We start from the raw sequence: 16,705 nt of genomic DNA on the forward strand, positions 1-16,705 counted from the left end.
GGCAGCACCAAAGACGGCAGAGGCAGCCAACAGAACACAACCACTCCCAGACTCCGAGGAACCCCTGCCAAGTCGGAAGGAACCCCGAGAAAGGAGAACCGTCGAGCACCGGAGGAAGAGCACCCCCGCCGAGACCAGAACCTGGACCACCCACCGCCAAGTCGTCCGACCAATCCGAAAGGGCACGACAGGCAGATCGGCAGGGACAGAGCAGCCCCACCATAGAGGTAGGTAGCCCCCCCCACAAAAGTGAGGCAGTACAAAGCAATCCACTGAACAGTGCGCACCCTGGACAGAAAGCCACAGGCCAACCTCACACCGACGTCGGGAGCAGAGAGTGGCAACACACAGGAAACCCCGCCAACACGACAAACTCAAGACGGGGGCAAAACCAGTACAATGACAACAGCAAAGTACAGGATGTGGAACCAACAAGGACCGAACTCGGGACACCAGCCCCAAAGCCGGCAGCATGTGCAGGAATGTGACATGCACAGGCACCACAAGCAAACTGCCGAGAAAAACGCCGCATCACCAGGCAGGACACAGCATTGGCAGGTATGAGACATCCGAGGCATCTTGCATAGGCACCCCAAGAAAAAACTCCTGAGAAACGCCGTCTCCACAGGCAGGACTCCGCAGTGGCAGCCACGAGACATCCGAGGCAGGAGAGCAAAACCTGCAAGGAGACAGACACAAAGCCAGCAGCGCAGCATTGCAGAAACAGAGCAACCGGCAAGACACGCTGCAGCCGCCTGACAAAACTCGGCTGCAGCGGTGAACAGGAAACCACACTCGGACAGGGGGAGCAAAAAAAAAACACCGCAAAGCGGGACTCACCCGGAGCGGGGGCCCGAGCAGCTCCAGAAAGGCCCCCACACCAACAGCCGGATCCGGGAATGAAACACCAGCGCAGCGCGTCTCCCACCCGGCCAGGCTCGGGGAGACGCGCACAGCGACCCGGAAGGAACCGGGAGGCGGCGCACCAGCCGCAAAGGGCCGGAAACCCGGAAGAACGGCTGCAAAGAAGTCAAAACCCCCCAGCAAGCCCGGCAGGCCGGGGGGGAGACACAACAGGAACCACACCCCTGCCCGAGAAGCCAGGCAGCCGGGCAGGAGGAGCCAGACGAGCACTGCACGCCACTCAAGCCCAGCAGGAGCCGGTGCAGCCTCGATCATCAATCACAGCATCCAACAGCCATTCTGTCGAAGACAGAAAAAAAGAACAGGAGGGCTGCTGGGTAGATCCTACCTTTATACTCCCGGGGGGAGGGGCAGTAGGGATATCCCAGCATTCCTCTTGTTTTTATTTTCTGTCTGGAAGATGATTATCTCCATAAGTTCTGAATGGGCCGAGGACATAAGGGACCTGGGGGTAATTAGATGTAAAAGATTCCTTCGCCCAGAAAACCTATAATCAAACTGACACAAGTCGCTAAAGTTTTCAGTAGGTCATCCTGAACATCAAGTTACCAGCCGTTGTTTCCTCCAATGAAGCATAAAGAAATGAAAATGTAACCACATTATTAGGACCCTAATTGCTTTCAAAGACTAAAACCATAATAAACTTCAAAACTGAGTTTGAGTCCCTGACCTTTATAGGGTTTTCCTTTTATATATTCCAAACTTCCTGAATCGTTAACATAATGACAGAGAGATACCTGAGAGAACAACTTAAATTGTATATTCTATGGGATGTAATGTATTTTATCAATAACTAAAGTTTTATTTTTAAGTTATCCAATGTGTTATTTAACGTTAGGCAAACACAACTAACGTAGTGTATTAAAAAGGATGTTACTTGCACAGTGCCTTCGGATAAATCCTTCAGAGAAACTTTTTAAAAAATCACCTTCTTTTGGTTGATGTGGATTATTCAATAATGTCAGCTTCCTCCACATTGATTCTCCCATCCTGCCATACAACTAGAAAAATCTCTTATGGGTAAATGGCTCAAATATTTAAAAGCCTAACCAGCAGAGTGACTTCCAAGCAGAAAGTGTCACACTTTTGGGTACTTTGTGCACAATACTCACACTAATGTTACTTCACCATAATGAATCTAGGGGGGTTTAGTGAATTTGAACGTTCAACAACAAAGCACAGCACATTTCTCCCCAGGCACCTCCCGGCTTCGACTTACTTCACCTGCTAGGGTTAACAAACAACCAAGCCATACCAGAAACAGAATGCATGGCATGTCTCTTTGAAGCTCCTGCAAAGCACCACAAATTGCAAAACACCAGGGACTTGGTGCATTTGTATGCTAAATTAGCTGTTAACAGAAAATTCTCCCTCTGGACCTCCCTGCTTTGATTTTCCTCACGGCTTTGGGTTACCAAACTACAGACAAGGACCTCTGAGTGCAGCCCAGGTAAGGTAAGCCAAAGCAGCCCCTTGGCAGAAACAGATTAATGTTCCTGACTTGGTGCTTGGTGTTCTTCATCCCAGACTGTTCTCATGAAACTAATCATGCAAATATGATTTATGATTTGAAGCTTTTGGATTAACAGATAAAAATCAATGTAAACATTAACAGCAATGAAATTGACAGCACTCTTTCGTCTGAGTATACTACAGACTCTAGGTGACTTTGATTTGCCAACTTTTACTAACCATTTGTTATGCATGTGCAATTTAGTGTAATCTGCTTGAATTTGTGTCCTCACTTACTGAATTATACTCACTAAATCTATCAAGCTTTCTCTGGAAGCAAAACTATTAGGGTGTAATAGGCAGTGTAATGGATCTGACAGGTGACCCACAGAGACATCCCTAAGAGATTAGACTGTGAAGGGAATACAAAGTTAGACTAAAGAAAGATACAAAGGCGGTCAAACAATAATAATAAAACAATAATGGTTCAGGCTCGGATTCTCTCACGCCTGGACTATGGAAATGCTCTCTTTCTGGAAGCTCCTCAGGCCACCAAAACCAGATTACAGATAATTCAAAACTGCACAGCCCGCCTGCTCCTAGATATCACTAATCGGCAATCTGCCTAACCTGCGTTGAAGACTCTGCACTGGCTGCCGATATTAAAGAGAATTACATTTAAGGCATTTTGTATTACTCACAAGTCTTTTTGGGGGAAAGGACCGATGATCGTTAAATCTATCATCACCACTTATCACCCTACCATAAGTTTACGCTTGTCAAACCTTTTGCTTGCCGTTGTTCCAAAAATAAAGAGAGTAAGAAGCGGTGGTCGCTCCTTTTCCTATAATGCTGCTAGGCTTTGGAATTCAGTCCCTCTGTACATTCAGCGGGACTCCAACCATTTGCCTTTCCGAAAATTACTTAAAACCTGGCTTTTCAAAGTAACTGTTCAGTAAAAGGTGTTCTCTTGGTCTGCGACTGCAGATAGTGCTGGGATGCCTTAGGGTAGCTGTGCACTTTATAAATGTTTCTTTCATTCATTTCATTGCATTCAAACAGAAAAGATTATGTAGACCAGACAGAAATGTATTGTGGGAGAAACAGCATCTACAATGTCACGTTGGAAAACATAAACTATAAAAGTTGACAAATGTTGTGTTGAACACGATTTTGGATACAATAACAAAATTGACTTTATCTTTAATGATCTTCATATGGGCTTTTGGGGATTTCCATCACTGGTGTGCATTTTGAAACCTTGACTATGTGTTTGAATGTTTCTTTTTTTGACATAAGTGGCTACTGAGTGAGACCCACCTCGTTCACCCGGTGGTCCTTGAAGACCTGGTGTTCCAGGAAAGCCGGGTCTGCCACCTGGTCCAGGCTCTCCTCTTGATCCAGGGCTACCAGGAGGACCCGGGGGGCCAGCTGGTCCTGGTTGGTTTCGGTTTGACGAATATAAGTCATTTGGAATTTGGTTTATCATGTGGTTAAACCTATTCATTTGACCTGCAAGAATAAAATGAATTGTTAAAACTCGGACTAATATTGTGTCAGCAATAGTATAACAATAATTTTCAAAAACATTATGAATGATAACCCATGCCTATATTTAAACATGACAAAGCCCACAGGCAGCAAAAAAGAAGTGGTTGCTTTGCAATGTCTAGTGATAAACATTCTGTGATAGTTTATGTTAAAAAAACGAAGAAGTGAACCTTCAATTAATGACTGTGGAATCATACATTTTACAAATGTTCACTGCACGATATCAATGAAACCTTAATATATCTGTTATGTTATAATATGGCACCAACATGTTAATTTATTGCCCACTGATGGCGACGGGCCCAGAAAAACAGGCACATCATGGCACCAATATGTCTAGTTCGTCAGGGGTATTGTGACACACATTATATTCTAGAATTAGAGTTTCTTTGTACTTAAGAGAATGCAAATATGCACTGAGATTATCCACATATGTAAAACTATACTCTGACTGTAGGGAGCAAGAGAACATGAACAGAAGAGAAATATATTTGTCAATGTTCTGCAAGAACTGTTACATTGCCCTCTTAATCAAGCAATATTTGATCCTATCCTTTTAATTGTCTGTATTGCATTAATGAACTAGTAATTTTCCCGAAACTCCAGTATCAATGGAAAACACTTTAGGCTCTCAATTTTCTAATTGGGGCCCAATCTTGTATTTATGAAACAAATAACTTGCACTATTATGAACTGACATAGCCACTATGATCTCATCCAAGGACTAACAGAGTGACCCTGCTTAACTTCTAAGAACAGCGGGCACAAGGTGAGCTCAAGGTAGTATGTCCGTAGGTTTGTGCAGTAGTTTGCTCTATTGATACTAGACATTCCAACTAGTGCACCAAGATTCTCTGAACTACAAAGAGAACATCCAGCTGCACTCACTCTTCGCTTCTCCTTCTTCAAGTGTGTTGGCAGTTGTAAGACTGTTAAAATAGTTTCCAAATACAAAATATAACAATAGACACAACCATGCCATGTCACACAAGAAGGGAGAAGCTCAGCTGGGGCATGGTCCTTGCATTCATCGTGAGTTTGCTACTTCTGCATTGTTTAATGCAAGAAATATGATTTCTCCAATGCCAATAAGCATATGAGAACCTTGGTGTCTGCTTTTCTTGGAGTAATGTTATTTTAGTATTGGTACAAAAATGATACCATCACTGATGAAGATATCATTAAGAGTGTTCTCTTATACTGAGCAAGATGGCGTAGTGTATACATACAATACATTCAAGAGATTCTATCTAATATTATTTACCATGCTACCACTGATTCCTAGCAATTTATCATGTACAAATCATTTTGCTTGGGCATTCTTGAAGCTTAAATGAGACCATAACACCAGCCGCGGGCCGTGGAGGGAGTTACGGTGGGGCAGGGAGGCGGGGAGGGGGAGGGGCGGGGTGGAGGGTGCTAAAAACAGGCATATGGATCATTGCAGGTAAGTACACAATTTAATTAATAAAACGAAATTCGTAGTGCGCACTGCATTGCTTTTTGCCATGCAGTGCGCACTACGAATTTCGTTTTATAAATCAAATTGTGTACTTACCTGCAATGATCCATATGCCTGTTTTTAGCACCCTCCACCCCGCTCCTCCCCCTCCCCGCCTCCCTGCCCCACCGTAACTCCCTCCACGGCCCGCGGCTGCATAACACATCTGAGGAACTAATATAGAGACATCCGAGGAACTAATATAGACACATCTGAAGAATGATCATATTACTCCGTCCATCCCCAGTCAAGAACAACATTCCTTAGCCCAAAGAGCTTGTGTTTTGTTGTCTCCAGATCAGTCACATTTTGTTTCCTTCATTGTAGGTGATTCTGAAATAATGTCTGTAGGGCGGTAGGATAATTTACAGACTAGGAAGAGGTTACAAAGAATCGCATTTCCCTTGTAAATAGGAGTGATGTAACTAATTATAACACATCCAAATTAGACCTTTTGCAAGGCAGCCGGTGAAAGGCCGTTTACTAAAATGTTAATTCTTCAAAAGAAAACGCTACCACAGACAATGATCTGAAAACATTCATTTGACCAACCTAAGTTTGGAGGCAAACTTAAAAGGAGAGACGATGAATAAAACCGGAAGTGCAGTGAAGTGCCATTGATATATTTGTATTAGACAGGCATAAGCAGCACCAGTGCAGGTCTCAAAAAGATGCCATGCAAGACATTAAGGGGCATATTACCAACAAATAGCGATATTTATCACTAAGTAAGGTTAGCGGCCATATTTTTATGGCCGCGCATCACCGGTTTTTATCGCTGAGATAACTTGCTATTAGCAAGGTTTATCTCTAAAGCGATAAACATCAGGCGAAATGCGTGAATATCGCTGGGAATACAGCGATATTCACGCATTAGCGACAAAATGCTCTTAGCCATGTTACCCACCACCCATTGGATAACATGGCTAAGAACTGGTCTGAGCAGGCGTTAGTTTTTGGCGATAGCGGGAATATTTCCATTGCTACGCCTGCCTTGCTAATAGGTGATAGCGATGTTAGCGACTGCTTACAGTCGCTAACAGGTTGGGTACGCCCACTTTGCATGTCATTAGAGATAAACATCACTGACATGCAAAGCGGGCCCCCAAACTGCTCGCTATCGCCTAAAAGCTGTCGCTAGCATCAGTTAGCGACAGCTTGCTAATAGGGCGATGTTCTTATCACCGCTTAAAGAGGCGATAATGTCATTTCGCCAGGCTTGGTAATATGCCCCTAAATGTTCAGATGACACTGTGAAACAAGAGTGGTCTAAACGGCTAGCATACTCAATTACTACTCCAACTCATTGGTTGATTTTATGTTGTTTTCTTTTTAATCAATAACTTTTTTCCTAGAAAGGGAGGGCCAACATTGTTTTCTTTTCGAAATACTGGCCAGTGGCCTAGGGTGTGCATGTAACATCTACACAAGATGCAGCTGTAACGTGCAAGATCTCACCAGTGTAAGAAAAAGTCACCACAACAGGAAGTACATTATATGATTTAAAAGTAGATGATTATAGAAACCTGAACTTACCTTCAATCATCTGCTGGCAGACTTGTCTAGCAACTGATCTCATCATGTTTTGTGATGACATGTCACCCTTTAAGAAAAATGTAAAGAAATTGCTTTGATAATTGCCATATGTTTTACACAATACTGAAAAAGTTAACTTTCATTATCAGATATGAAGGTTTACTTACTCGCTCCCCTCTTTCTCCTTTTAAGCCAGCAGGGCCCTGCAAAAGAGTTACAGTTATTAATTCAAGGCAATTTGAAAACTACTGTACATATTTTTTCTTAATTAGCATTAGTAACTTCATCCTGGAATTTACAAACATTATTTAAACATGTAGATTACCCAGAGGTGTTGGTACAGACAGATGTTGGGATAGGTTATAACCAGAAGGACGGTGGATGTGAGTCTAAGAAAGAGACTGAATAGTTCAGGTTTATGCTCTGGGATTTCAGACTCTGCTAAAGTGCTATAAATTGAATGGGGAATATTTTGCAGCAGGTGAAAATTAACCTCCAGCTTCTGTAGTAAAACACATTTTTGGGATGGAAATGATTGCCATTCAAGTTTTTTGTCAGATTTGTCTCTTAATAGCGGAGAAAAGAGGCGTTCTACAGGGACTGTAAACAACCGTAGATTTCAGAACCACACTGTCATAATTTGGCACCATTGTCCAAATGATTGGCCATACATGCCTTTGTATCTGGTTTGTCAACGCCTAGTTTTATTTGATAAAATCTCTCATAACTATTTCTATTTTTGGTTCAAAGGCCAAAGTCGCTGCATTTTGCTGTTAGAAATCCTGGTCAGAGGGTCCGAGATCAGACAGAGGTACCAAGCCCCAATTATAATAACTAGGGGTTTTCACATCTAGCTTCTAGAGGCCACCTAATGTGTACCGCAAATGTGAAATAAGTACCCCTGTGTAGCACTGACTATCAGGATAGCCATGTAGAGCAGCCCAAGGCTTACTCAGGAGGGGGGCTCAGAACTCAGGAATGAAAACGAAAACAGTCATTAAATTGCTGTCCAATCACTGTGTTGTCTTATAAAAAAGGAAATATACTTTACTATAAACATATATAAATTACACACAAATGAAGAAACATATACATAATGGTAGTTAAAAATACACATGGGGACACATTTCTAATGGTCTCTCAACCTACATTAGGTGAAAAACAAAGAAGGGTCACATCAGACAGTAGTCCCCTAAATGTAACCTGTTCTCACTATGCTAAAGGCACCTCTAACAGTCTTGACACCTGGTGGTCCTACCTCACTACAAAACAATAGTCCCCTTTGCATCAAAAGCAACAAAATGGGTACATTAATAAAATGTCAAGCCTAGTCCTTTCATCAAATGCAGAACATAAATTATTGAACCAGCAAGCATTCAACAATGAAAACATTCAAATCGTTCCCTAAATTATGTACTGACTATAACTCACAGTGGCATCAGCAGTTTGCAATGTTTTTATCTTTAATTCTCACATATCAATAGAACATTAAAATGTTGAACATTTCAATTTAAAAATCTTATTTCTACTGGTGACAGGTTCATAGCAACCTAAGATGATTTTACTAAAAAGGCCAACGCACACAGAATCTCTGAATAAAATAAAAGCTGAGCTTTCAAATGTTTCATTTAAAAGCAAGACTCTCCCACAGTAACTTTTTTAAAGATTCATGACAGAGTACTCAAAATGCCAAAATTGATACTGCCTTCTGTGTCCCTATGGGGCCCAGTTCTGCTTCTGGGGGAACCAACAGATCTGAAAAGCTCCTGCGGCACCCCTACCTTCCTGGGGCACCTTGAGACAAATATGCACATTTTAGATAACCCTTGCATGGGCTCCTGGACTGGCTACCGGGCGTTTTGGCATGCTGCCAAGCAGGGGGCTGATTTCGTTGACGGGGACCTACGTGTACTGAATGAAATTCGTTTTGCACATGCAGGTCTCCATCAATGAAATCAGCACCCACCGCAGTGAAATCAGCCCCCAGCTCGGCAGCATTCCAAAACACCCGGTAGTCAGTCCGGCCCTGGCTGCAGCTTTCCTTTGATGCAGCTGCTGCAACTTTTCCTTTCTCAACTCTTGAGTTTTTTCGCACTGGTGGGTTCACAAAATTTGAGTAACTGGAAGCCTCTGTTTGAGGTGCCTACAGGTTTGATATTTAGAACACACAGGAGCCCAAGCACTCAGCCTGGCTCATTCCCGCCTGTCAACTCCATTTTGCTGGAAGGGTAGTAAGTTTCTTCTTTCTTTTGTCTACACACACACACACACACTCTCTCTCTCTCGTCATGCTGGCAGGACAGCTGGCGGTTCCACCTTCTGCACTTGCACTCTTCCCCAGCCTGTCGTCTACACTCAGGGCTCAGTCCTTCTCTGCCTACGCACATGGAGCAAAGGAGTGGGCAGGCACGTGCTGCAGCACAAGGCTCTCATAAGGCTTCATCTACCTAGGACTTCCCCATGGGTACTCGGACAATTGAATTGTTACATTCTCAGTCTGATGGATCCTGCCAGGAAAATTAGCCATCCCTTGGGGTAATTTCTTCTATGCAGAATGGTACACCTGTTGTGGGATGGTCCTCAGAGGCATTGAATCTCCACGGGGAAGAATTACTTTACCACAGGATGCAGTTATGACTTATGGGCATATGTGGTAGCCTTCCCACGAGCAGGAGAAACAAATGCTGAACTCTCAGGTTCCATTGAGCCTTACAACACGGGATTAGTTGATTTCATGCATGTTGGTGTACTTCAGCTACCAGGAGGTTTAAAGGTCCTCCTGGCCTTTAGAATTTTAGATGGTTTCTCTCTAAAACATTTGCACTACTCTCCTCCATTGAAGAAAAGCTGGTGGCAGCCCCTGTTCCATGGTTTTTCAGCAGCAATTCTTCAAAGCCTTCAATGCAGACTATACCAGCTGCTAAAAAATCTCTCAATAGGGCATCTACAGCAGGCCAGAACTTGTCCTCAGAAGTCATAAGGAACTCTCCTTCATGATCCCCCTCAAGTCCACCCTCTACTGTTCTCCAGAGGAAATGGAGAGGTCAGTGCCACTGGCCCAGGAGATGGAGTCCACAGAGACCTCGAAAGTACTATACTGGAGTCCTCTGCAGTCAGGGACTCTTCCACACCGTGGGTCCACTATTCCTCCTCTATAGTTTCCTCTTCTTTCAAATTCTCTCCCTTGTGCAGGGGTTTACATTGAGGTGGGTAGTTCTATAAGGTGGTCTACTCTGCCCAATCCAGAGATGCTACATTACCTCACCCGCCGACTGACACTTCCTAGGAATAGTCCACAGGCTGGTCCATCCTCATACACAGACGTTTGGGTTGATTCAAAATGGTAGTTTCAAGCTGTCTTATGAAAGAGCTCTTCCTTTGCTTCAGTCCATGCCTAACTGAATTTGCAAAACAGTTTGCTTCACTCCATGGCTTTAAATAGAACTCCTGGTGCACCTCATGCTAGAGTACTGCTTGTTCCTCCGAGTCATTCATTTTATGCTGATTTTTCACCTGATTCCTTCCTCTACCAGGAGCAGGCTAATCCCAATCAAGTGTGCCCACTACTTACATACAGTAGTGGCTATGTACCAGCAACTAGCCGGGAGAGTAATGATATTAGCCCAGTAGATAATTAAAAACTTGAATCGTATTACGCCTGGCTCTGGTAAATATTCAAAAAAGCACTAAGAAGCAAGAATATTGTCAACTGATTTTTTTGTTTTTACTCTGGTCCTTTCTAAACATAGGAAAATATATGTCAATCATTTATCTATGTTAAGCTAACCCCAAATGTGTATTTTTTCAGTTTTCACCATAAGTGTAAATACAATGAAGCACTATAGAGTTAAGCTTTAGTTAAAAACAAAATAGGACCTTTCCTTTTTGGATGCCAAATTAAATTATATGGTCTGCACTGGCCATAACCAATGTATTCAGGCTGAACCAGACAGCAACACTCCTCAATCAGTCTGCTTACCATGTGCAAGCCTGTTGGCACATATGTTTGCCTGGACAGCCTCTTACCTCATTAACTTAGAAGCATGACTAATTTAAGAAGGCAGGCACTGGCGGTCAACACTCAAATCCACCTTAGCAGTGGCTTACAATGAGGGAAGCTCAGTTAGTGACACAACATTGATCCTAATACCAAAGGTCCAAAATAAAAACATTCTGGAGGGATTACTGTGATCAGAACACACCTTCCAGGACTTCCCTTATTTCTGACAGGTAAAATGTGGTTTTATCCACACTTCCCTACACCATTGTATTGCGTATGATTACATTAAGATGTGTATGAATAACTTCCCACTTTGTGGATTCAGCAATAAAAACTGTATATTAAACCAATGATTCAGTACAGAAAGATGTGTCACCCTCGGAAGATTACAGCCACAACTGGTAGAAAAAATATTTATGAAAAAAATAACCAAAGATGGTGCTTTTGATGGCACAGATATGCTACAAAAGAAATATTAATGCCATAAATGCAACTTGCCTGTAAGTTAGTCATGAACATATGGAAATAGACACCTCAATTGAGACACCTGTCCATTGTTTTTAGGAAATGGACACCTGAAAGACATTTCAATTTCGAAGCTGGAATGTTTATATCGCAAATGACCTTTCTGTCCCTGTTAAGAAATGTCATTACTTCATGAATATGACGAAGGTGTGAATATTGACATCTTCAGAAAAGTTCATCAAAAAACTAATTAGAAGAGGTAATTAACAAGGTGCTGCTATTGATAAAAACCCAATGCCGCTGTTGCTGCAGCTCCAGCAAACGTAGGTATGAATTGTAAAATGAGGAGAATGTGCCCAAAGGTATGGTTCGAAAAATTTCTCCTTTACTATGTTGCCTCATGAATGTACAGCAAGTCAGAACGAGAGCCTAGCCTCACTTTGGGAGCATCATATAAATCATGAATGGCAGATTACTGTCAAATGCCAACAAATCCTTAACAACTATGCAAACCTCTGCAAGCAAACCCTGTATTCTGAAATTATCTCACATCTTTAAAAAAAGAAATTCCAGTTTACAATACAGGCAAAAAAACTCTTTACCGATAATGAAACTGTACATATTCTATGCTCCATCAATGTGTAAAAAAGTACAGAGTGATGCAAACAGGTTAAAGGTCAACAGCTCCTGCCTCACTGCAGTTATTCTATAGGGTTCTTGACACATGCTATAACCTTTGATATTTTTGACCCTGTGGCCAAGGCACTGGCAGATTTGTGTTTTTAGGCCGCAGGTGTGACTGTCCTTTACCTTTAATGAGGTCATATTGAGGCACTGGCATCCTATATTGTGCAGAAATGAAAGAACATTATCCGAAATCCAAATATTACTTCGATAACAATTCCAAAATAAATAAGAGGATAGCATGGCAAGTCGAAACCAAACTTGCATATAATTGACAGTCCCAAAGTGACCATGCTTTAAAAGGACATGCGGAAAGAAGGAACAATGACAATCGATTACACTCTGTAAAAACTGAGGTCGTATCAAGAGCCATGTGTTTGTGTCAGGTGACTGATGGTACTTCCGTCATCATTGATTCTGTCATAAAGCAGCACCATTGAATTAGACTTCTCCTGAACTGGCCAGATATCAGAACTCAACGCCGCAGGGAGAACCAAGGGTTCTGCAACCCTTTCACATTTTACCTTTTAGTCTGATTTAATGAATATCGGATCATTTCTCTACAAAATGAAAAATGATTTTAGAACCAATAACTTCCATGAATTTTTTGAGAGGGTTCCTTTAGTCATATGATCAGTAAGGAAAAAACCAACAAAGTAATTGAGGGCCTAAGGTTGCCATGATGTAAGATGAGGGAGCTTTGTCTAAGTCTTGCATCTTCCATACGGGAACACGTAAGTGTTTCGACTCCCTTAATGTTCTGCTATAGACCATATTGGGGTCATATCGAGGGCAAAGTGACTTCACAGAAATTATTATATTAATTTCTGCAGCTGTGCACTTTGTATGAGCCTACACGTGGTGCTGAACAGCCTTCTTGCTGCACAGACAAGGTTAAACCATCTATCTATCTATCTATTTATCTATCTATCTATCTATCTATCTATCTATCTATCTATCTATCTATCTATCTATCTATCTATCTATCTATCTATCAGTCTGACTTTTCTTTCAAGCTGCAGGTATATATGTCTCATTGGCACATATATGCCCAATTTTGCCTTGCCTATACCTATAGGACTCTTCTTTTGAGCTCTGTGCACAAATGAATTGTTGGACTGTCACACTTTGCACACTATTTAACCCCACAGCAGTGACCAGATTATACAGTTGTTGTCCCACAGCTAGTCTTTCTGGCCAACTGAATGAAACTCAGAACATTCATCTTGATGAACACAGCCGTCTCTAAACAGCTTAGACTCATCTTTTGCACTGCACGCAGGGAGTTACCACACCTGACGGCTATTTCTTTTCTGGAGTTCACGCAGATCCTACCTCGAGAACACCACACCACTTGTGAGTTGAAAAAATAAAATTTCAAGTAGGTTTCCAGACAACAAATGTGGAATATGCTGATTCGGGTCAGTTGCCTTTAGCGGAAGTTAAAGATGGGGGAGTAGCAATTTTCACCTTTTCTGAGAAGCTGCTTTGTTGACCTTGATATCAACGATAAGACGCTGCTCCTTAAACCACGCATGGTGCAATGGCCCAGGAATTATCAATGGCCATTGTGAAATCCACACTACATCAGCTGCAATGTTTGTATGCACGCAAGTTTCTTTCAGTCCTAGTCTGTGATGCTGGATACCCCGCACAGAGCTAGAAAGTGTGCTAGGCAGTCACAAATGCAAACCAAGTGTAGAAACAATGTCAACCATATCCAGATGCGGCTGATAAAACAGCTGCCAAATATATAAGCAAATGTGAGCTCCCGCTGAGCTTGCGTCTGGGAATGTTATATCCACACATTCATTTACTGAGTCACATTACAAGAAACAGAGATTTAAGAAACTAACTATTATGTTTTAATTGACAGCCTCTAAATGAAACTGCATATTTTATTGTGGTATGGATAAGTGATTTTAGACTAGGGCTGAAGGGCATCCTGTCAGGTTGCATTAGTGTGACGGGTGCCGGCATAGTGAGTTGAGAACTCAAACTGATGGGATTAAACTGATGGTGTGCTCCAGGGCAGACTGGCTGTTCTGCCACTCTGGTAATCTACTGGTGGCTTCAGGCTGAGGAACTGCTTAAAGAGCAGATATGGTTGGGATGAGTAAACTATGGCTTCTCTCTCATTTCTTGTCATGACCTACTTTAGAGTGGAGATGGTTGAAACATTTTCACCAGAGTAGATTTTGGTATTCAGTCTGGCCGTGGCACAATCAAGTTCTTAGAAAAATATTTTAAAAGACCAGCAGATACTGGGCATACTAAAATTCTTAGTGCAAGCAGAAACCACAATGCACGTACATGGGCCTTCATGCACACAAAAAGGCACTGGCCTTCAAAATGTTGGAAACAGACAGATTAGGAGGCGTATTCAGCATGCTTTCTGGTACTACTGGCGATTATGATAATGCATCGAGAAAGATGCGCCAATCCATTTTCTCAGGGTCGCAAGTTCATGATAGGGTCCTACTACTCTTACATTTTGAGGACTATAATAGGTAAGAGTCCCATTGACAAATATGACGATTGAACAGCCATAGAAATGAATATATATATATATATATATATATATATATATATATATATATATAATGAGGAGTGTAAAGATTATTACAATTTTCACCATCAATATTTGTAAATGATGGGTGTAAGGCTCAGGCATATTGACATCTAAAGCTTGTGAACTTCTAGTAGTGTTAAAGTAGTTTCCAAAATATGTAAAAAAACAAATCCCTCAGACTCAAAGTGGTGCTTTATGCATTGCAGATATCCATCAGTGTAAAATGATTTTGCTTGACAGAGCGGTAGCCATGTTGAGAGGGATGGGAAATTGGAAAATACGATGCTCTGTAGACATGTAACATAGGGTCAGATGTACAAAGATGGGACTTGGTAAAAAGTCATCACAATATGCACTCTGAGTTTAACCTAATCCATTCTGTTTTTGTAAACTGACCTCTATATCATAGGTAGGTTCGAACCTGAATAGTAGTAGGTTGCCATCACAGGCAAGGTGGCCTGCTCAGGTCACCAGAACGCTACATCTGTAATTGCTTTTAAGTATAGCATTTTTTTTAAACACACCCCAATTTACTTAGAGGAAAACACGATTCATTAAAAAAAATCAAATTAACATTTTAAAAGACTAGGCAGTGTTCCATAGGAGCAATGCCTAGTCTTAAAAAATGTTTTGGACTATTCACAAAGGAGATGGAGTCCCCTGGGGACCCATTCCCATTTGTGAACGGGTTACCACCTCCTTTGAGACGTCGGTAAAATATTGTTTTGCAACCGGATTTCACTCGCACATATGTATTGCATATTATAAGGAATCCTTATTTGGATCCCATTTAGCCCTTTGGTATCCGCTCATATGTGATTCCTTTGGTGCACGTGGGTGCGGTAACGTGTGTGCTGATCTTAGGCTGAGATGAAAGATGCTGAAAGATGCATAACAGTGCAACATTGCTGGCCAGAGTGGAAAAGAAACATCTGATATTACAAAATCTAGCAATTCCGCTGATCAGGCCTGTGGGGTTTATTCCACCTAGAAATATAGGTCCTGGCACAGTAAACCTGCCTTGCTTTTCATGGAAACTAAAAGCCACGATTTCCAACCCTAAAATATTCCAACAATGTACAGCAAAAACACAAGGGTTTAAATAACAGGTTGCGGTCTCCCTTGGTTTTCAGCGCGTTCCTCTTCTGTTTCAACGCATCCCTTCTTAGTATAAAAAGCCTTTTCCGCTGATGCGAAGAGACGCAGCACACGGGTGTTTCATTACTGATGGAAAAAGCGTGAATTTGCTTACCGGTAATCCGTTATCCCCAGTCTTCCCTGGCTTTCCACTTGGGCCGGGTACTCCCGGAGCTCCTGGCGCGCCCTGCAGCATGGGGAGACATGTGACATGTGCAGTTAATGCAATGATAAGAACCTGCATCTTAATCCGCTCCAGGCCGCACTGACAGGTTAAGCTCCCCTCAGAATGCCATCATAAATCTTCTCGAAAACAGCCACATTTTATAACTAAAATAAACCATTGGTGGGGGCTAATAGTGAGCTGAGATCCAGCTCATCCATCAAGGGTTTTCAGTGACTGAGCTCGGTTGCTTTACTGCGCCATAAAACATGCCACTCCATTTCCCCCTTCATCCAGATTTAACCTCTGTAGTTTCCCTCCGTGCACCAATTGCTTTTCTCCTGCATCCTCTTTATTATGATTACTTTTAAAAGTTTGTGTTCACTGTTTTCTTGTTCCCATTTGCCAACTTTATCACCTCACATTACCATACGTTGGTAGTTCCTCTTTTCTGGGGTTCACACATCATTTGGCAGCCACTCTATCAGCCTGATTCACAAAGATTTTTCTGTGGCCACGAGTAAGTAACTCACTCCTGGCTTACTTCTGAATTTCCAGGAGTAAGTCATATTCACTCCTGAAAAATGCTCTGTGAATTGCCTTCAGCTTATCCGGAGCTGTTGGCTAACAATGCCTTCCCTACTCCCTACAGAGACCCTTGGGCACTGTTTCTGCTCTCCTCATTCCCTTTTTGCAATCTGAATATTACAAAGGAGAGAG

The 16,705-nt window shown here is 42.2% G+C and overlaps 1 protein-coding gene across 6 annotated transcripts in view; it reads right to left on the reverse strand.

Annotated features, from left to right (window-relative positions):
• The window catches only part of COL12A1 (collagen type XII alpha 1 chain), a 433,058-nt gene that overhangs the window by 12,800 nt on the left and 403,553 nt on the right, over positions 1 to 16,705 (reverse strand). For all 6 annotated transcript variants that reach the window (XM_078648068.1, XM_078648070.1, XM_078648071.1 and 3 more), the window contains 4 exons: positions 15,938 to 16,009; positions 7,132 to 7,167; positions 6,965 to 7,031; positions 3,697 to 3,888 (listed from right to left, as the gene is read on the reverse strand). In XM_078648068.1, coding sequence (XP_078504194.1) covers positions 3,697 to 3,888; positions 6,965 to 7,031; positions 7,132 to 7,167; positions 15,938 to 16,009 — 367 coding nt within the window. The remainder of the gene's footprint in view (positions 1 to 3,696; positions 3,889 to 6,964; positions 7,032 to 7,131; positions 7,168 to 15,937; positions 16,010 to 16,705) is intronic.

The sequence above is a fragment of the Lissotriton helveticus genome, chromosome 6, assembly GCF_964261635.1.
Source record: "Lissotriton helveticus chromosome 6, aLisHel1.1, whole genome shotgun sequence".
Lineage (NCBI taxonomy): Eukaryota > Metazoa > Chordata > Amphibia > Caudata > Salamandridae > Lissotriton > Lissotriton helveticus.